The 22,785-nt window shown below is 36.6% G+C and overlaps 1 protein-coding gene across 2 annotated transcripts in view; it reads right to left on the minus strand.

Annotated features, from left to right (window-relative positions):
• Positions 1-22,785, minus strand: part of acvr2aa (activin A receptor type 2Aa) — a 73,762-nt gene that overhangs the window by 9,570 nt on the left and 41,407 nt on the right. For both annotated transcript variants that reach the window (XM_073845271.1, XM_073845270.1), the window contains exons 4-5: positions 14,894-15,048; positions 1,005-1,148 (exon numbers count right to left, since the gene is read on the minus strand). In XM_073845271.1, the coding sequence (XP_073701372.1) occupies positions 1,005-1,148; positions 14,894-15,048 (299 nt within the window). The remainder of the gene's footprint in view (positions 1-1,004; positions 1,149-14,893; positions 15,049-22,785) is intronic.

Below are 22,785 nucleotides of genomic sequence, written 5' to 3' on the forward strand. Positions count from 1 at the left end.
ACAGTCTTCAGTGTCACATGATCCTTCAGAAATCATTCTAATGTGCTGATTTGGTGCTCAAGAAACATTTATTTTATTAATAATGTTGAAAGTACTTGTGCTGCTTAATATTTTTGTGGAAACGGTCAAAATTTTTTATTTAGGAATCTTTAATGAATAGAAAGTTCAATAGAACAGCACTTATTTAAAATAGGAATATTTTGTAACATCAAAAATGTCCTCACTGTCACTCTTGATGAATTAAATGCATCCTTGCTGAATACAAATTTCTTTTAGTGCCCATTTAACACTGTTCTGTTCATATTCTGTTCAAAGTCATGTTAATTATTATTAATATTATTTTTTTTACAATTATTTTTTAAATAAACAGAGTTATATAATATATGTATATTTAACTATATACATATTAAACATTGCTATATATGTGACTCTGGACCACAAAACCAGTCATAAGGATCAATTTTGAATCGCCTTTAAAGTTGTCCAACTGAAGTTCTTAGCGATACATTTTACTAATCAAAGATTAAGTTTTGATATATTTATGGTAGAAAATGTACAATATATTTTCATGCAACATGATCTTTATTTAATATCCTAATGATTTTTGGCATTAAAGAAAAATCAATCATTTTGACCTATACAGTTTATTGTTGGCTTTTGCTACAAATATACCCATGCGACTTATGACTGGTTTTGTGATCCAGGGTCACATACAGCTTTTACAGCGTATGTTTTTAATACAGAAGACGTATAGTTTCCGGTTCACATTCTGTTTAATACGTCTTTGCTGTAAAGTCTATCATTAATCAGAAATATCTTACATTACTCTCAAAGTTGTATTTAAATCACATTATGTGCTAATGTTCTACACACAGTGCACGTGTATGTACTTCACAGGCTGACACATGGCTCAGCTCCACGTTTGGCTGTGTAATTGGTTAAGCAGGTTAGATTAACTCATCAGCTTTAGGAGCTGATTCTCTGGCCTTGGGTCTGTGTGGTACCTGAATAGGGAAAATCTTCACTGCCACAAAGTCATTGAGCAGCTGAGCCTTCCACACACAGCCAAAACGCCCCCTAGCTTTGATTTCCAGCAACTGCAGTGGCTTCTGGACCAGGGTGGGAGACGGCGGCATCGGTCCAGGGTCCTGCAAGACAATAAATAAGGAAGTGTAAACCATTGGGTTGGCAGAACAGACCATCTGTAGGTGTAATAACTGCTGTAGACTTCATCACTATGGAGACCATCTTCACCCAGCTCGCTTCACAGCGACTCTCTAAATCACAAGCTGGCTGTGCTGATTTCTGAACAACCTATGCAGGGTTATTAAAGTGCCATCATTAACCACCATAAGGTTATTTCTGTAAGATGTGTGTACAAAGAAAGGCCATTCAAAGTGGCCATTACAGAAGAACACTGTCAGGAAAGAAGCCCCTGGAAATAACCCATGACTCCTTAAATAAAACATCATCTCTAATATGCTGATTGCTGGTGCCACTGCTATATTGTTATTCCCATTTTAAAGGAGTTAAGGTTCATGCTATATTTTATATTCAATTTCATACACTTCCATTCATACGCATGCAAACAAAGGAGAATGGGTACACAAGCACATGCAAAGATTTTGTCTTCAGCTGCACACTAAACTGACCCGAAACTGGCACCGAGAAAATCTGTTAAAAACATGGAGGACATTTTTTTTTTACATAAATTAATTTATTTGATGGCAAAGCTGAATTTCAGCAGTCTTCAGTGTTGCATGATCCTCAACAAACCATTCTAATATGCTGATCTGGTGCTCAGAAACAAGTAATATTATTATTATTATCAATGTCGAAAATAGTTGTGCTGCTTAATATTTTAGTAGAAACAATAGTACTTTTATTCAGGATTCCTTAATGAATAGAAAATGAAAAAAAAAAAATCAGCATTTACTTGAAGTAGAAATCTTTTGTAACGATGTCTTCACTGTAATGTGTTAAAAACTTTAATGTTAAAAACCCTAAACCTTTTTTAACACTGCTGTAGTACAAGTTAAAAAAAACTAAGTTTAAGTTCAGAAGAGAAACTGCATCAATTTAAAGGGATAGTTTACCCAAAAATAAGCATTCTGTCATTAATTATTCACCCTCATGTCGTTCCAAACCCATAAGATTTTTGTTAATCTACAGAACACAGATACAAATTTCTGACCCTGCATAGACTACAATGCAACTGACACGTTGAAGGCCCAGAAAGGTAGTAAGGACTAGGGCTGGGTATTGTGACCAATTCGGCGATTCGATTCGATTCTTTTTTTATGGTTTCGATTCGATTCGATTCGATGTCGATTAGCTATCAATATTTCATTTAAAATGTTAGTTTTGCAGACATGGGATCCATATTTTGATATAAATGCTGGTAACTGAAACTCTCCTACTTAAGTTTATTACTGAAATACACATCTACATTAATAATAGGGTGCACACAGTTGTTTATTTTAAACAACTTTTATTTTAAATGAACACTGTAACAAGAAGTCATAAATATGTGCATCCATTGTACACCATGTAAACAAACTGCAAAATGCACATTACTGTAAAAAAATAAAAAGACAATGTGCAACAGTGAAATCTATTAAGAACTTCAAACATGTTTAAGAAATAAAACATTTTTCTAAATTCAAAACAGGCCCATCATAAAGCCCTTGTCTGCGTATACAAAACATTCTAACTGTCCATAAAACAGTTCTTAACTACAGCCTAATCATTTTTGATCACCAGATTTTTCTGCAAAAAAAGCAGCTGATGGTGACACCTTCAGGACGAGAGGTGAATATTCATATCCTCTTACGTGAAGCACGCGCATTAAGAATCGATTCGGGGATTTCCCGAATCGATATCGTTGCGTTAAACTGAAGATCGATTAAAATCGGATAATCGATATTTTTTACCCAGCCCTAGTAAGGACATCGTTAAAATAGCATGTTATGAAGCTTTTTATGAAGATTTATGAAATTGTTGAATAAAGTTATTTTTCTTTTCTTTTCGGACAAAAAGTCATGAAGTTCATGTAGTTTCATAACATTAAGGTTGAACCAAATGGACTATTTTAACGAATTGGGCTACTTTAACAGTGTTGCCACGGGATGCTTTCATGTCCGCAGGTTTAAAGGAGAAGTTCACTTCCAGAACAAAAATTTACAGTCAATGTACTCACCCCCACATCATCCAAGATGTCTTTCTTTCTTCAGTCATAAAGTGGACTTATATGGTGCGGTTGTAAATGCTCCCAGCTGAGGAAGAAGGGTCTTATCTAGTGAAACAATCAATACATTTTTTTTAAATTACAATTTATATACTTTTTAACCTCAAACGCTCTGTCTTGCTCTGTCTTTTTTCCGGTTCAAGACAGTTAGGGTATGTCAAAAAAACTCTTATTTTCTCCCTCAGCTTCAAAAATCATTTCAAAATCATCCTACATCGCTGCAGAAGTACCGACCCAGAGTTTGCAAAATGAACATGCAAAGAAGATCAAACACCCTTTACAAGAAAAGAAAAACAGCGATGTAGGACGATTTTTAAGTTGAGGGAGAAAATTAGATGGTTTTTCGACATACCCTAACCGCCTTGAACCCGGAAAAAACAGAGTTCAGGCAAAGCAAGACAAGATGAACATTTGAGGTTAAAAAGTATATAAATTGTAATAAAAAAAAAAAAAAAAAAAAAAAAAAAAGACAGATTGTTTTGCTAGATAAGATCCTTCTTTCTCGGCTGGGATCGTTTACAAACGCATTTGAGATTGTTTGAAGCCGCATTTAAACTGCATTTTGGAAGTTCAAACTTGGGGCACCATAGAAGTCCACTATGTGGAGAAAAATCCTGAAGATGAACGAAGGTCTTATGGGTTTGGAATGACATGAGGGTGAATAATTAATGACAAATTTTTCATTTTTGGTTGAACTAACCCTTTTGTCATTAATCACCTACAATAAAGTTGCTACTATTGTAAAAAAAAAAAAATAATAAAATAAAATAAAAAAAGAGAGCACTTTACAATGGACTTCTCATATGGCCATTATACTACAATACTATTGTGACAGTTACCATACCTTATATGAAATAACACATGCATATAATACTAGCTGTGGTGTTAAGTGAGGTAAAGGTGGACCATGTCATGCAGCTGAGCTGCATAAAGCTTGGACAGAAGGGGCTTATGGGAGTTGCAGTTCAGAGCTTGTTAAACATAATCCATAGCTTCTGTAAGTGGACCACAGATTTGATAAGCAGCTGACCTAGTTTGTGGGTGCCGTGAAACGCAATGGCATGCCATTACACCTTGAAGGCTTGAACCTTTCTAAACATGCCTTATGTAAGCAGAGACCATTTAGAAGTTCATCTAAATGCATGAGAGTGCGCTCAAACCCTGTCTTACACCCAACATGACCTTCTCTGACCAATTACCCTTTGTCAGCAAAACACAATAGACTATTTCCCGCTTATCAAATAAGCTAATCCCAATTATTCAAGTGAATCAGCGTAAGAAAGCAATATAGATGGCATCTGTAGGCACGGCTCCAACCCCTGCTAGTGTGCCTGCTGTACTTGGCATACGACTCTCTACTCAACAGTAAAGAGTGAAAATCTACAAATTTTACTTGAAATTAAAAAAATATACATACAAATTGTGCAATATATAAATAAAAATAATACATATAAATAAAAATAAAGAATATAAATAATTCTAATAATTGTCAGTTTTTTTATTTGACAATACAATTTTATATTTTTTATAGATTTTAAAAAAATAGATATACATTTTATAAATATTTAATGTTTTATTTATATAAGATAAAAAAAGATAAAAATATAAAAAAGTATGTATATAAAACAACTATTTTGTTTAATTAACTTAATCTCATAATGCAAAACTTTTTACATGGTCCTTTTTTCTTTAATCAAGTAAGTACAAAATAAGCTAAATATAATGGGAGACAAATTACCCAGGTACGTTCTTTACAGAAGTCTTGTGAGATTCACCTTAAAAGTCTGTAACAACCTGCTTCCCTTTGTTAGTCGTAAGTGCTCGAATCAAGAAAAATAGCTTCATTTGGCCTCCTTTTGAAACAAATGCCCAATAAGTAGGTAGGATGAAGAAAGATTGTCCACAGAGCACCTGCTGGATTGTGGTTTGGAGTTCAGGCAAAAGTAGGACAAATGCAGAACAGGCTTGTTTTTATATGTGGCCTACATTTCCAGCAACTGAACATTGGGGGAAGGCACGATTGTTCTGAACTGAGACTCCTTAGCATATGGATCTGGGTTGTTAACTAACTTTTTCCAAGTCCTCAAGGAAACAAATGCTGGAGAAAAGTGCATTGCATGACTGTGGGTGGAAGGAGACAAGGTTAAAGAACAGAACATCCATCATGCAGGAACGAAAAACACAAAACCGTGAGGACGCAGGCGAGCAAGTGAGTACTTCAGAGATGGCAATACACAAACCGAGACGAGTCGACATGTAACGATGGAGGTACGGGAGGGACTGAGTTCCTGAGGGGGAAGTAAAAACAACAACCCTCACCCTGATCTCACACACCTACACCCACACAGGTCAGGGTCATGTTTACTTTTCCATTTGCCTAAACGTCAGTCACTAAGTAGACACCAGTCATAAACATGACGACAATAGGTCTTACGGGAAGCGTTTGCCCTTGGGGCAGTGACCGTGTATGGAGGCACAGACTGACATTTTTAAAGCATTCCTTTTCTAAAATAGAGCAAAAGAAAAACAACACAGGTAATTTAAGAGGGCTATCCGTCCACCCAGATGCCTGTGGCAGATATAGTATGTCAGAGTGCAGGTTACTGGAGTTGTTTGTTTTGTTCAATGCCTGAAAATAAAGAGACCAGTGGAAAAAGTCCAGCGGAGACAATTGTTTTGCATGTGAAGCGTTCACACAGGTATTTATTCATACTGTGCGCACTGATGTCCCCAATTCACAATTCTCAGACTAAACTTCGAATAACTGTTTAAAAAAAAAAAAGATAATTGAAGCAATACTTCTTCAGATACATTTCGCTTGCTTTCTGTTATACACAAACATTCTGTATCAATCAGATCACAGTCAGTTTGTTTTTGAATTCAGCATACAAGGACATCTCAAAAGACGTGGTTTTATCATTTTGTGATATATCAAATACATTCAATTTAGACCCATTTATTCATGGACATTTTTATATTGATGCATGTTTGAATAGCTTTAATACATCAAATAAATCTCTTCTGCTTAAATGAAAACCAATTTTTTAAAGGGATAGTTTACACAAAAACGTATTTTAAAACGTCACAGAGCATTAGAGTTATAGCGCCACTCAACGGACATTTCAAGTCAAAAAAACAAAAAAACAAATACTCTTTTAGTACCCCTCAGTAGACATTTCTATTGAAAACTGCAGTGATATGTACTTATAGGTACATATTTTATGTCTCACAAAAATGTTCCCACAGGTACGTTTTCATCATGAGACCAGGTTGGTAATATTATAAAGCTATGAGAATACTTTTTGTGGGCAAAGATAACAAAAATATCAACTTCATTCAAAGATTTCTCTTCTCTGTCAGTTTTTGACGCGTGTTTACGAGAGTACGACCGATGTCACATGCCCTTACTATCTTTCTGGGTCTTAGAACATTGTCAGTTGCGTTTCAGACTATGCAGAGTCACAAATCTCTCGAATTTCATCAAAAACATCTTAATTTGTGTTCCAAAGATGAACGAAGGTCTTACAGGTTTAAAACGACATGAGGGTGAGTAATTTATGACGGAATTTTCATTTTTGAGTGAACTATCCCTTTAATTGCACTCAGAGGTTTTAGGACTGTTATTAAGTCTACTATAAACAGGGGTGCACATAAGTGGTGCGTATGTACAAACTAAAAAAAAAGCTGTGTAAATAAGCTTCGACCGCTCATTTGCATACAGTCATGGTTGACAGCTGTTAATGTACAATCACGGTTATTAATTGACAATGTAATACTAATACTAAGTAAGATTTAGCATAAGTCTCTAGGCTATGCACTGCTGGTTTCAGAAGAAACCTCAAAATATTCACTGAAGCGCTTAACTTCAAAACTTAAAAAGACAATTATCATTATATTAAAAGGAAAGGAAAGGAGGTGACGTGAAGCCAAGTATGGTGACCCATACTAGGAATTTGTGCTCTGCATTTAACCCATCCAAGTGCACACACATAGAAGTGAACACACACCAGAGCAGTGGGCAGCCATTGCTGCAGCGCCCGGGGAGAGGTTTGGGGTTTGGTGCCTTGCTCAAGGGACTCACCTCAGTCGTGGTATTGAGGGTGGAGAGAGTGCTGTACATTCACTCCTCCCACCTACAATCCCTGCCGAACCCGAGACTCGAACCCGCAACCTTTGGGTTACAGGTCCCGACTCTCTAACCATTAGGCCACGGCTGCCCTAATTAAGTGTGAGCACTAAACCAGGTGCTCTTTTGAGATCCACACCGAAAACTTATGTGCACCCCTGACTATAAATAAAATGTATGAAATAATATGATTTATCTCACCTAACAGAAAGCCACCCTAAGGTCCATGACTAGAGGTCGACCGATGTATCGGTTTTGCCGATTAATCGGCACCGATAGTTGATTGGCCGACCTATCGGTTATCGGCAAAAATCCTTGCCGATAGTTTTTCCGGGTTGCGTTCTTTGCTGAAGCGGCTGCAGCTCCGCTCCACTCCGCTGTCATAGAGTATGAGAGGTTAAGCCCCAGACCAATGTTTAATGTCAGGATTGTTACCATATATTTGTATTGATTTATATCCAGCTGGTGATATTCTTAGCCAGCAAAGTTGCAGATTTAAAGACCTGACATGAGAAAGCAAACTGTGTTCATTCAGCCGACAGAATCCTGCCGAGTCACAGCACGCCATAGTTTTACATTACAGATCTGTCCCAAATCATTGTTAATGTTCATAAAGACTTGACCCTGGGCTGGAAGATTCAGTATTGTGCATTTAAGCAAAATAATTTTTTATTTCTGTAGCTCTAATAATGTCTGTATGCTTCATATAGAGCTATAATTTATGTTTTAGCCTTTTCGTCAGGCAGCGGAAGCATGGTAGTTACGCACTTTATTTTACAATGCCATTTTCCTGTTCTTATTTTATTTTATTAACTGATCAACAAAAATATCTATTAAAAATTAAGATAAAAATTATACAAAACGAAATTCGTTTAAGAAGGGATTTTCCACAAATAAAAACATACGAAGTGGTCAAAAATTGGTGTCTGACCCTCTCCAATTCTCCCGGTGTATTGCCGTCCAATTCATACCACGTCCTTTATGACATTTACAAATTACACAAACTTGTAATTTACATATTAAACTGAACCAAAACAAATAATATTTAAACATAAATGTAAAACAGAAAAGAAATTGTTGCTGAAATGGCTGCAATTAACGATATAGATCGCACTTTCTCTTTCCGTTCGATCTGTTCTTTAATTTAACCTTTGCCGCTTTTTTATCATTCTTGAAGTAAACATTTGCCCGTTTGGTGATTAAATAAACTGTTTTAGATTTCTGCTTTAACTACACAACATGTCCTGTGTGTGTTTGATACCTGCAAGTTATCCGCGCAACGCAGCGCTGCACTTTTGTCCGGTTTCATTAAGGGTGGGTGGGTAAAAAAAAAAAGGATTCTCCGATGCATCGCAATCCTCTCTTCAATGAGCCTGTGTTTTTCCCGCATATGGCACGTGTGCGCGCTAGAGACGCGGCAGGCTTCATTGCACAGGATTTGCACTGTGAGCTACATGTGCATTGTTTGACAGTGTGAACTTTCAACCGCAGTTTTTTACTTTACATTTGCCTTCATTTCTGCCGTTTGTAATGTAGGCTACTATTAGATGCACAAAACTCGCGCACTGACAGACTTTCACTTGTGCTTTGGGTTTGTTCGTCCTAAAAAGATCGATTGCGGAATGCACTTGCATTTTCGAATACTTTTATACGAAACTGATGTACAGTACACACAGTCAGTTATGTTTTCAGAGCAGGACAAAACATTTGATATATCGAAATAGATCTGTGCATTCGTTTTAATGCAGCCTGTTAAAGCAGCTACTGTCTACGATCTCATCAGCAATAATCAAATGATAAAGAAAAAAAGAACACATTTTAAATAAGTAATTGTTTAAAAAAGTAGCCTGCTTAATAGAAAAATCAATTTGATGTAAAATGTAAATGAAAATGTAGCCATGTGCAGTAATATTGAAAACTGAGAATGCGATGCATGGTTATATTTAGTTGATATTGAAAATCGTAATTAAATTGAATCTTAATTTTAAGATGGCAGTAGGCCTACTGACATACAGAGATTCCAAATATAAACAAAAGGCATAAAACCTGCAATTTTACATATTGTTAAAATGTAAAGATTCACACCACTTTACAATGAGCCCATTTGTAACATCAACTAAGATTGATGAAAGCTGTAGAATAGAAGTGTTGTTCCTTGTTAGAGTCTGTTAATTTCAACATTTACTGTAATATTGTTTACACATATTACACAATTACTGTAAGTTTATTTTGTTAACATTAATGAACTATGAAATAACTTTAATGATCAATATATAATTAATATTAATATTTTTATTCATTTACAAAGTATGGTTTAGTATTTTTTTTTTTTAAATAGTACAGCACTATTTTAGTTGCCGTTCAGTATCCATTTTCAAAAACTATCGGTTAATTAATCGGTATCGGCCAGTGTGGTCCAACCTAGCTATCGGTATCGGTAAAAACCAATATCGGTCGACCTCTATCCATGACTGTTTACCAAGACTATACTTTAAGGAGAACGCACAGAGTGCATCTGGGATAACTTGTTCGGCCTTGAAATTTTCGGAGGCTTTTGATCTCTTGTGAATTATTTACATACAGTTATTCATTTGGAAGACACATTTAGACCAAAGCAATACACAGCAGTTTGCCGTAACAAATGGTAGCATGTAATGCAGAGCTAAATCCTTACAGAACTAAATGGACTTCTTAGTGCCCGGGTGTATCTTATCAACACTGGCAGACAGGTGGATAAAAGCATCAATGAGATGTTTTGTATTAAACCTTCAGGATGGACTAAATCTCAAGAGGAATCAGGCAACAATCTTTGGCTCCAGAAACACTGAATGACCAGTTGATTTCCTTTACTTGTTCTTGGGCTGCCCAACATTACTGTTCGACCACCCTCTGGGAACTCATAGCGATTTGAAAAGGTTTTAAAAGGGCAATATCTTACACTTTTGCAGCATTTTATTTCCCCCCCGAGGTCCACTTATAATGTTAGTCAAGGTTTCCCAGACCTAAAGTTAAACATCCTGGTCATAATTCAGTTTTTCCTGACCAACTTTCTTTCTAGCCTCAAGAAAACAGGCTGCTTTTACTGTTAGTGTGATATGAAAAGGGACCGCTGAGAGAGAGAGAAAAAAGAGAGAGTTTAATCTATATAATCACTATACCCCTAAATTACTTACATAGCATGACCCTTTTAAAACTAGCAAAGCATTTTTCTATTTTGCTGTTGTAGATTTATTTAGCTCATGGACGAACATCTGTCAAGAAGCACATTCATGCAAACGTAAACACAGCTCAGGACTCATCAGGGAATAATCTTAGTTCATTCCAGTTTTTAAGAGCTCTGCCTCTCTGGCCAAAGCTGCCACACAGATTGGCAAATCAGAGACTCACGTCTTTCAAAGTTATCAAACCACTGATTTTTCATGTCTATTTTGTGCGTGCCAAAACGGAGAACATCCAAGGGGTGATACTGATGCAATATGACAGTTTGCCATGAATCTTTCAATATGACTGCAAATGTTTCATAGGTTAAGTACAATAAAAGCACTTTAAGCTGTTCCCCATTCCCACATTCATAACATTCATCTTTGCATACATTTGCTGCATGCTTGGAGACGTGCATTTTTAACCTCAGTACTGCCATTTTACCATGCACCTAAGTCAAGGGATCTCTGCCTGAATCCCCTGAATCACAGAGGATTTCGTTTCTGTTATCCGTGCACTGAAAGTCAGAACATCACAGATCGATGAGGCAATGTGCAGGGATAAACGCAAAATAAAACCAGTGGGATATTACAGGAAAATGTGCTAACAAAAACAAAGGGGTGCTTTCGATAGCAATGAAAAAAGGTTTAAAATGAGGTTCCAACATAATCTTGAAAAAAGAAAAAAAAGATGAATGAATTAGGCTTCTCTTACCTCTATCATTATATGAAAGGCGTGCTAGTTGAGGAAGGAAAGAGGAAATCAAGCGTTAGTTTAAGTTTAACGTATATGAGATGGAAAGACGAGATGGGGAATTTTACGATTTCTTCAAGAACGAGTAAATGTGTTTCACTATTTCACCAGGAACTTTCACTTCACAATACAATTTTACAGGTTAACCCAATAATGTCTGTCCAAAAGATTTAACATTTACGTCAAACCATACACTACTTGGTTATAGTTTTTTTTGGAAGTTAGAATACTTTCTACTTTCTTCTCATACTTTCTAAAAGTAAGAGCAACGTTTAGTCTAAGAATGGCTTGAGTTTGGGATTGGAAAATATTTTATTTTTGCAATTCTGCTTGCTGAAACAAGCACATGCTTCACAAAATAAAACAGCACAGACTAGTGCAGGTGTGGGCCTCAAGAAGATATTCTAATTAAATATCTTGCCTTATGTAGGTGAATTTTTTGGCTTGTCTGTGATTTTAACTTTTTGTAAGTGAATATAACTGGAAAGAATGAACCTTCAGCCCCAAGGACACCACTCAACAGTTGCTGCTTACACCTGAGGCCAAATCTGCAAGTTACAGCAACTGCCAGACTTCTACAAAATTTAGAAAGACTACAGAACAATTCAGACTGTACCAAAAGACTTTAAAGAGTTTAGAGCAAAAAATAGGGCATAAATTGTTACAGTTTAGGAAGTTCAACCAAATCATAGATTCAAAATATTCAATATAGTATTGTACTCTCAAACAATCAACCCTTTGCACTACGTTTGGTGCAGGAACACCTTAATCATGACTTAAAAACAAAACGACAACAGGAAAATAGTGTTTTTAGAGCTGTGGTGTAGCAGCTAACACATCTTCCCTCCCTATATACCAAAACATTTTCTGTCTAACACAAAAAATAAGCATAAAAAGGTGGGAAGAAATAAAAATGGTGATTAAATAAGGACAGGATTAGAATGAGTTTAGGCACATGTAATTGAATATTATTTACTGTCCTAAACAACCCCAAAATATGTTTACAGCGCTGATCATCTCAATGCATAAAAGCTAAAATCTAGATATGAAATAACCTGCATGTGAATGTAAGAGCTGACCTAATGACCTTTTCTGCGAATTCTGTAAAACGCATACATCTGCCTGAATCCCCGTTCCTTCCTGAAACAAAAAGAAATCCCTTCCTCACGGTGAAGCCAAGCACTTAATGCGGTTAAAGCACACTGTGCTCTCTCTCCTGAGGGGCATGTTGGGTCTTGGGTCCTTGTAAGAAAACCGTTAAATAATCAAGAAGCTTCTATCTGCCTTCTAAATGGTATGAGACTCTAAAGTGGAGGCTGGGGGCCAAATGTTTCAAAAGAAGACATTATTTTTAACTACATGCTTTAAAATGGCCTGAGAATTGATGGGGAAACATTTCAATCAGAGCTCTTCAAAACAATGTTGATGACAACTGCTAAGGGCATCATAAATGATTCTCATCTACGCTGATAAAGTGCCCAATGTAAATGCATACAGCAAGCACCATCAGGCCACCATGCACATTTAAAGATTTAAACAGGATTTATCGTGCATTTCCGGCTTGCAGTGTAAATGTTTATAGAGATCATATCAGCGAGTGAATGAACTGACAAAGTCACAGGAAGACAAGAGAGGAGCACTTAACCAAACAAAAAGAGCAAACAGTAATAAGTATCAAGTCAGACAGCTTTCACGTTCCTCATATTTAGCTCAAGCTGCACAAATAAGTTGTGAGTTTAGCTCAGCTAGCTTAGCACTGAACTCTAAAAAGAAAGGGTATGTGACAAATGCAGCAACCACTCTGTAATAATAGCTCCTCTCAAAGGCAGAAGAAAAGCAAAATGTTATTTATCAACAGACAGCGAGCAAGCTTTTGGACAGCAATAGTCTCATCACTGAAGAAGAAAGAGAACTAAAGTTTTTTTCTGCACTCAAATGCCTTTGTCGATGAAACAGATTTTCAAAGAAATTACATTTCTAAGTATTTCAAAACATGCAGATTTCTTTGTGGCACTTTTGCGAAATGCCACACTTCCTGTCAACACGTTACAAAATCATTTCTGGCAATCTTGCAACGTTTCTGACGCAGTTTCTGAGTGCCAAAATTCTGGAGGAAATGATCGATTGAAACAACAAGTACATTAGTATATAAACGACTATTCAAAGGAGGACTATTTTGTTCACTAAGACTGTATTTATTTGAATAATATTACAATTTACAATGACTATTTTACATTTTTATTTATTGTATTTTTTTTTTATTTAAAATGTGATGGCAAAGCTAAATTTTTAGAAGCATTACTCCGATCTTCAGTGTCACATGATTCTTTAAAACCCATTATAATTCACTTTTTTGTTGCTTTTTTCCCCCAAAATTTTGATGAAGTTAAAAAAACAAAAAACAGCATTCATTTAAAATGTAAATCTTTTGTAACATCACAAGTCTTGACTGTCTCTTTTGATCGGTTTAATATGTCCCTGCTAAATAAAAGCATTCAATTCTTTAAAATCAAATTTTAAATAAATAAATAAAATTTTAATTTAAATTTTAAATAAATTAATTATTATGAAATAAAACTCTCTCTTCCTTTAAAAAGACTTTATTTTTCAATTGATGTCAACAAACCCCCTCACGTTTCCATATCCCCCGCCAACCCCCCTCATGTTTCCACATCTTCTGCCTAATCACCTGTCAAACGCTTACAATTTTCCGAGTTGAAAACAAAGTTTACAAAAAAATATACCATTAGGAAAGTTGGAGATGCTCTTTCATATGAACTAAGTGTTGTAATAGTCCCTGAGGCCTTCTGACTGCTGCATTAAGAGCTAATAAAGTTCCCTACATATCAAAAACAAGTTTGGGCTGATCATGACACTCGATATCAGCAGCGCTATGGGGATGGTTCATCTGTCAGATCTGGCCAACATAATGCTGAAATTCAATCGGGGAATTCCAAACGCTCACCTGACACGAAGGTAACCCTTTGTGCTACCATAAAGTCCATATATCACCCCAGCACAGATAAATGCATCTATTCTGAGCTGATAAAGTAAGGATTTTCTTTGACTGTGGACCAGCAGTTTAGATTTTGAGTTCACTGGTTAAATCTTTAAAGATCTATTGTGTAATTCAGAAGGAGATGTGAATCTTAACACTAGTCACACACAGGGGTAAAGGTCACTTGATTGCTCGAGTCTTGTGTTATGTCAGCTCGGTTATCTCGTCTTTCTGGTGGGAGAAGAGGGCATTGAAACACAACCATGTCCTGACAGATCTAGTTTGATTTCAGCTGACAGAGTGTTTGAGCTTAAGCGAGTGTGACATTGAGCACATTAGATCCCTGAAATCACTGTCATTCACTTCAACAGGAGGTGCTGCCCAGGGGAAATAACAGCTCCCAACAGCACTGTTTCTAGTGGAATGAAAATGTTCTTATACACTGAAACTCAAGGGCTACTGTGATAAGAGCAGATGGATTTTACAACACTGTGCTGCATGTGATTCACTGACATTAGTGTTTCACTTCTCAAAACACATGCATCATACACTAAAGTTATCAATTTACCTGGGTAGGCACCAGAACAGGTGGATACGCCAGCTTGTGATGTCGATACATCCAGAAGGAGAGCAGGACAATGGCCGCGATGCCCATGATGGGCACGATGGAGTACAGAAGAGTACTGAACAGTGGTGGCTTCTGGGTGAAGGGGTTGGATGTTGCTGGGGAGAGAAAAAGAATGAGAGAGATCAGTTCCGTTCAACACTATGCATCAGGTGTACGATTACACTATTGCTTTAACATTTGGGGTCGGTAATATTTTTCTAATAATATAAGTCTCTTTTGCTCACCAAAGCTGTATATAATATAATTTATTCCTGTAATGGCAAAGCTGAATTCTCAGCAGTCATCAGTGTCACATGATTCTTCAGAAATCATTCTAATATGGTTTATTTGGTACCAAAGAAACATTTCTTATTATTAATGTTTAAATGTCACATTAAATCTATTAATGTCATTCATGATGCTATTATATGTTTTTACTAATATTTTTGTATCTTTTACAGAAAACTTTGCTGAAGAGAAAGTCAAAAGAGGTGCAAAAATCTTTAATGTCACTTTATCAATTAAAAACAAACAAAAAAAACAACAACAACAAAAAAAACTTTGGAACTAAAGTGTCTGTGACCAACATATTACTAGGAATACCTGGGAATTGACTTTGGGACGTTCACACAAGACACATTCCCACATTCTGTTTACATTTAGTCTTTTAGCAGTTGTTTTAGCCATAATGACTTGCAAATAGACCAAACAAATAAGGAAACATTTTGAAGGCCTCCTCACATGTGCATCTGTAAGTTTTCACATATATAAATATGCTTGCTTATTGTATTCCACAAGTTAAGACTGTTATAATATATATGTGATCCTGGACAACAAAACCAGTCATAAGTAGCACGGAAATATATTTGTATGGGTCAAAATTATTGATTTTTCTTTTATGCCAAAAATCATTAGGATATTAAGTAAAGATCATGTTCTATGAACTTCATTTGAATAACTTTAAGGCGATTTTCTCTATTTTAACCCTCAGATTCCAGATTTTTAAATAGGTGGTGTAAATCTCAATTTAATAAAAGTGACCCATATGACTGGTTTTGTGGTCCAGGGTCACATATATAGACATATACAGACATGATGCAGGTTATGATATTTTTACAGATACCTTTTTGTTCACTATATTTTCTAAATTATGAAAGTGAACATTTTTAATTTGTCTGTAAATAAAAAAAGCTAAATAAAGTAATAGGGATGTAACAGTATTATCAATATAATGGTATCGCGATAGCAATTCTGTCTCGATCACATGATGATATGAAAAGATAGGTCTTCCTGACAAAAAAAGTGTAGTTTTTAAAATATATTTAAACTTCTTATTCTAACATAAAAGGTCTTGTAAATTGTATTTTGGGCCCTTATGCTTTGGCACAGTATCTGTCAAATGAACAAACTGAAAGCACAATATGGCTCTTTGCTTTACTTCGTTCAGGCGATCAGCTCGTGATCCGGTGTTTTCCACACTTCACTTCAGTTTTTCACACTTCACTTCCACAGCTCAGTTCACAGTGAATGAATGCAGTAAACTTGTTTATTGCATGTGCTTTGAGTTTAACGTGCTTGAGAATGCAACGGCCACCAGTCATACTTTATTTTCGCGCCAGATTATTACAGCATTTCGCTAGATTTGTAGTGAGACGTGTTTATAAGCCTGTTTTCACTGAAGCTGGAGTTTTCCATCAAAATAAAAGCTTTACTGCCGTTTCCGTCAAAATAAAAGCTTAAAAGTGCAGTATGAATTGCTGACAGCTAGCGGCTTAATTGGGTATGGTTACGGCAGTCCAAATTCAAAATAAATCTTTTAAGTGTAAAAATTTCCCTACTGTAGTGTAAAGCAAAAATAGTACACCTATGAAATATTCATTTTTATTTATTTTACAGTGCAATTGTTTTACAATATTACTGACATAGAAATAACAATAAAATTAAATTATTGTTATTATTGTATTCTAATTTCTTTGGCTTCCTAAAACACCAGTGTGAATGTTATTCAGACTGAAGCAGTATACCACAAACAAAAAGAGGGTTGAGTCCCCTTTAAAGTTCAGGTACAAGTCAATTCACTGACTTTTTTCTGACTTAAGTTTTCTTAGTTAAGACCATGGGTTGGAGCTCTTAGGTTTAAACTCTCAAAGTGCATTAGACAGAGCAATTTAGCTTAAAAATGTACAAAATGATATATATTTTTAAATTTTGCAATAAAAGCAATGGCCGATAATCACATTTTATGACTCGGTCGGTAATCACTAAACTTGGCCGATCTCAATTTGATAACGTCAATGTGTGAGGATGTACATGATGCGTGCAGACATGAATGAATTGGTGCCGCAATCACTGGTGTGGAAATACTATGGCAAAGAAATACTATGTCAAAGAAATCTCACATGCAGGAGCATTGTCCAAAACATTTAATACCACTAACCTGATTCGGCACTTAAGAATGAGCCACCGCGAGACGTATAGAGAAAGAGAGAGAGATTAGGCTCATGAATTACTTCTCTGAGTCTGTGCATCTCTCAAACTGATCAGCAGCTGCACCGTCTATACTAAAAGTGAAACTCATTTTCTTCAGGAACAGCGCTGTTGTTACCTCGCTTGTGAGAAATGTCATGTCATTTTTAGGTTGTTAATCGTTAGAGCAGTGCTAACAACAGCCTGTATGCTAACTTGTGTGCGCATCTGTAAGGGAGAGAGTGGGATTTGCTTTCCGTACAAAATAAAACATAATTTTGTTTAGCTAAAACATGGAAATAATCTGTCGTTTTTATCCTATTGTTTACCGTATTTAGTTTGGCCAGTGTTGTTGTGGGTTTTAGTTATTTTGCTGTTTTAGGCTGTAAGGATCTTTAAAATAACTGAAATTATGTGGCGAAGTGATATGGACATTTAATGCGGTCAAGAGCTGCCTGGAACTATGTTCGCCATGCGTTTCCCTAAAAATAATTGCACACCTAATGGTGCGTTCACACCGGACGCGACTTGAGCGGAAAAAACGCGCTATTCGCGCGTAGTTGAACGCTTGAACATTTGAGTTTACTCGCACCATTCGCGCGGTAAAATTCACGTCATTCGCGCGTGACATTTTCTTCACAATGTCATGGGAGGTGCGTCTGCCACTCGTCAGCGGGAAAGTAGTTGTAAAATAGGTGAATGAGCTCAATTTGCCAGCTTGCTTGTAGTCTCAATATGTATGTATATGTAGGTCAAATTGAGTAAAGAGCGTTTTTTAAAACTAACCAGATTGTCCGATCTCTTCACTCACTTTCTTCCTACCAAGATCCTTTTTATTCCTGTTTCTACAAAAGTCCAAAGATGTATCGTACAGCTCCGAGTAACCACAGACAGCAACGGTGATTTTGTCCTCCATTGTTGTTTCGGATTTCTGCCTCCGTCACTACTAGAGCAAGCTCCTGATTGGTTAACACGGCGCGGATTTTCGCCAAAGTTCCGATTTTTGAACTTGCGCGTTTCGTGTGATTCGCGCGAATGGCGCGGCAATCGCTTGAAACGCTCAATGCGCGCCGCTTCATTCGCGCGTTTCGCGCCGCAGGATGGCTATTCGCGTCTTTGCATTGACTTAACATGTAAATCACTCGCGCTTGCCGCTTCATTCGCGTCCGGTGTTAACGCACCTTTAGGCATAAACCCAATTTTGAAGGCATATTAAAATGTTCACTGTATAATGATTATTTATTACTCTGTTAAAACAATAGTTACATTACATATATTACATAATTACTTTAAAAAAATTAACAAAATATAACAAAAGCAACTATAGGAATACTTTATCTGAAAAAAGATGAATGTTGATCAGAGAGATTACATATCACTTAAATATCACTTAATAAAATCAGATATAAATCTCAAAGCATCGGAATCGGCTCCAAAATCCTGATCGGAGCATCCCTAATATATGCATAAAAAACGTTGTTTCCTCCTAATACATATATGCTATTTTAGAAACATTCCTAAAACCCACACCGTTATGATTACTATTGGCTGATATGAATGTGAAAAGGGATGACATCAGCATTTGACAATGACTTCAGCTTACATTAGCATTACTAAGCAGAGCCTTAGACGAGAGTTTGCTCCTAATTCCCTCAAGAGGAGCAGCACACGAACAAAACAGATGATGGATGTGAAGTCTAGCACACACCTTCTATACGTCGCATTAGCGAGATACTCGGTGTACGTCGAGAATCTCTCGCTGCATGCTTATTTTATGTCCCACACCTTTTGAACTCGCTAATTACAATTCTTTCACAGCAGCCTTGAAACAAGGTTGGTCTGATTCCCTGAAGGCTGCTGACAGATCCTGCCTTATGCAAACAGTTTTATTCCAAAGCACATGCTTCTAAGCAAATGCAAATTCCCGTTAAGAGCGGTTCAACGGAATTGCACGAGCGTGCGCTTGAGGGAGAATAACGTGCATGGCCCTCGGTTTCTCTGCATCTAGTGCCAGAGATCGGATTGGGCCGTGGCTGTTGGCCAGAGATGCAGTGATCCCTCGCTCTTGTGTTATAGCAGAGCATTTCCTATTCGCCTGGGCTGACCGCAGGACCATGTGTGCGACCCACCCGGTCGAACTTCAGCTGAACCCGTATTAGCTTCGGTCCAGCAGAGATCTCATTCATGATGCCATTTCTTCTCTCTCGTGCCAGCTATGGACTTGGAAGTGGGTTAAGGACTGGATTAATCCAAAAGCACAGGAAAAACACATCCACCCCCAACAAACCCACTCTCATCCAACCCTACTCCACCCTTCCCCCACTCGGCGGGCAGAATGGCCACACGTAGCCGTGGGGCATGAAAGTACCCCGTCGCAAGGTCATAAAATGCACACAGCTCCCTGCTCGCAGAAAGCGAATACTGAGAAACTCCAATGTGCTTTGTGCAACTCTTAACGTCCCTGTGGGTTTTTGCATTTCATATCAAGATCATTCCATATGGAGTGAGTCAGTGCTGGAAATAGACCCATTACATAAGCACGAGTGAGACCCCCCCCCCTCCTCACCCACCTCCTCTGCTACTGAAGTACTGAAGACTCTTCTACCCACCACATTTGCACCGATACCGACAGTTGTAGTATCAAAACTCATCAGGCGGAGCGCAACCAGTACTGCACGCAACTAAACCGGGCCATCTTTTCAAGAGACCGCAGGCAGATAATAAATCACGATTGCTGAAACGTACAACTGCCCCCCTGCAGGGAGCTGAGAGCAGTGGGCCAGTAGATTAGAAGCGCTGGGTCTGTATTCGCTGACATGCCTCCATCCCTCATTTAGTTAAGAGGATGTTGATGTCAGTGTTTACTCAGAAGAGATAAAGCGACCAGATCAGCCTCGGTAATCTAAAAGACACGGTCATCTCTGGAGCCGCGAGAGCACGTTATGCTGTTGAAAGACAGCAAAGCAAACTGATGTCTTCTATATGATATGCGCCGCGATCTTCTAAATGTTTCGTTTTAGGATGGATGGATGAAAGCCAAACAGCTCCGAGCTGCCAAATTACCGAATCGCTCAATATAGATGGCTGTTCAGAGGCCATGCTCATGTTCGGTTGATGTATTTTGAGGACCTACTGCAGTGGATGAAGATCCACACGGTTTCAAAATCTGTAAAATTATGCTTTAACATTTCAGAACAGGAACATAATGTAAAACTGAAGTACTGCTATTTATTCAATCACTCTGTTCCCAAATGCACACGACATTCCACATTATGTTTTAGCCTTATAATTTGGTTTAACTATGCGAAACTACAAGTAACATAACACTTTGGTAACTTTTGGTAAATTTTGCCTTACTTTTTTTTTTTGTTTTTCATAACAAAACTGTTGTGAACGTATAATACAGTATACTGAGAGGTAAGAAAATGAATAATAAAAAAGAGAGAAAAGATGCATTTCTGCCTCTAAAACACCTAGGGCTGGGCGATAAATCGATAATGATAATTATTGCGTAATATAAAAGGAAAGAGCGCTAGTCATTTGAAGCGAGCCATTCGGATCATTTATCCGATCAGATCATATTTCAGTGCTGTGAGATCCAGTGTGAAGCACTTGAATTCAGCAAAGAATGCAAATAACTTATAGTTTATAGCTGGATGATACAGTGTTGACAAACAGGAGAGACACTGTGCGCAACGATATAGTTGAAAGGTTTTTTTAATCTACAAATCGCCATCATTTATTGCTATAGATTTACTGTAGCAGCACTAACTTCACCATGGTATTGTGTCAGAAATGTGGGTAGTTGTATCGAATTTTATAATTTTAATGTAGACATGTATTAAATGTATTGAAGGAGAAGTAATGGAGTAAAACTACACTTTTTTGTGATTAAGCTATAGTGTTTATGCATTTTTACTAAATGTATTTAGTTTACTGTTTTTCATACAAACACATAGAAACCATATTACATTTTTACCATGGTATTGAGGTGCTATATTTGTTGTTTTAACTGTCATTATTAATGTGTGCTACTATGGAAGACCAATGGTTAATAATATATACATTTAAAAAAAAAACTCAAACAGTCAGAATAATTAAATTTCATAATATAAAAATGAGGTTACAATTTTTGTTGCTACAACTTTTACCAATATTACTTTTGATAATGTACATAAATCTACATCTGCATCCTAATTCAAGCTACTAAAAAAATGTGTATTTCTAAGAGAATTTTTTTAAATATTATTATTAATATAATGAGCCTATTTCTAAGAGACAACATTTTTTTAAATTATTATTAATATTATGAGGCAACACAAACCTGTTTCTTGATTTGAAACAATATTACTCATTAGAACATGTGGAACTAAAAAAAAATACTTATTCTTTTTATTTTATTTTGATAAGGAAAAATGACTGGAAAAGTGTAAACAATTTAAAAACATGTAGTGTTTTTAAAAACAAAAATAACTGTCTGGTTTTTACAACTTTCACATTGGAGCAAAAATCTGCCCTAAAACTTAAAAAGAAATATCGATATTGACTGATATGAAAAAAAAAAAAAAAAAAAAAAAAAAAACACCTAGCAAACATTCTGATAACATTTACTCACCGTCATGTGGTTCCAAAGACATAAGACCTTTGTTCATTTCAGAACACAAATTAAAATATTTTTTGATGAAATCTGAGAGCTTTCTGACCCTGCATAGATGCGCATCGAAGGCTGACACACAAGAGAAGAAATTGCTGAATGAAGTTGTTATTTTTGTTTTCTTTGCGAACAAAAAGCATTCTGGTAACTTCATAAAATTACGGTTGAACCACTGCTGTCACATAAACTACTTTATTGATGTATTTACTAAATTTCTGGGCCTTGAACTTAGTTGCATTGCTGTCTATGCAGGGTCAGAAAGATCTCAGATTTCATCAAAAATATCTTAATTTGTGTTCCAAAGATGAACGAGGGTCGTACAGGTTTGGAACGACATGAGGGCGAGTAATTAATGACACTCTTTAACCCAGATATTTAATGTTCATCTCTTGCTTCTGCTTTAGCTCCATCAAATGTGTCTGAGCTTGTTCACACAGGCATGCTTCGTTTTTTTTTTTTTCCGTTTTTTTCTGATATTAAATAGCACCTGAATTTAAAAAAAGCCTCCGGTTGCAGCAACATCGCAAGAATCAATTTCGATTTTTACAGAGAAACCTGGCACTCTGAAAAGAACTTCAACCACAGTGAAGTAAAGCAAAGGTTATGAAACATGAAAAAGCCTGATGAACTACATCAATAAGATAACATATAAGAGAGAAACACATTGAGCTGTGCAGTGGTCATGAGAAACGCAGATATGAATAAGAGCCAATGTATACAGTAATTAACAGAG

The sequence above is a fragment of the Garra rufa genome, chromosome 8, assembly GCF_049309525.1.
Source record: "Garra rufa chromosome 8, GarRuf1.0, whole genome shotgun sequence".
NCBI classification, from domain to species: domain Eukaryota; kingdom Metazoa; phylum Chordata; class Actinopteri; order Cypriniformes; family Cyprinidae; genus Garra; species Garra rufa.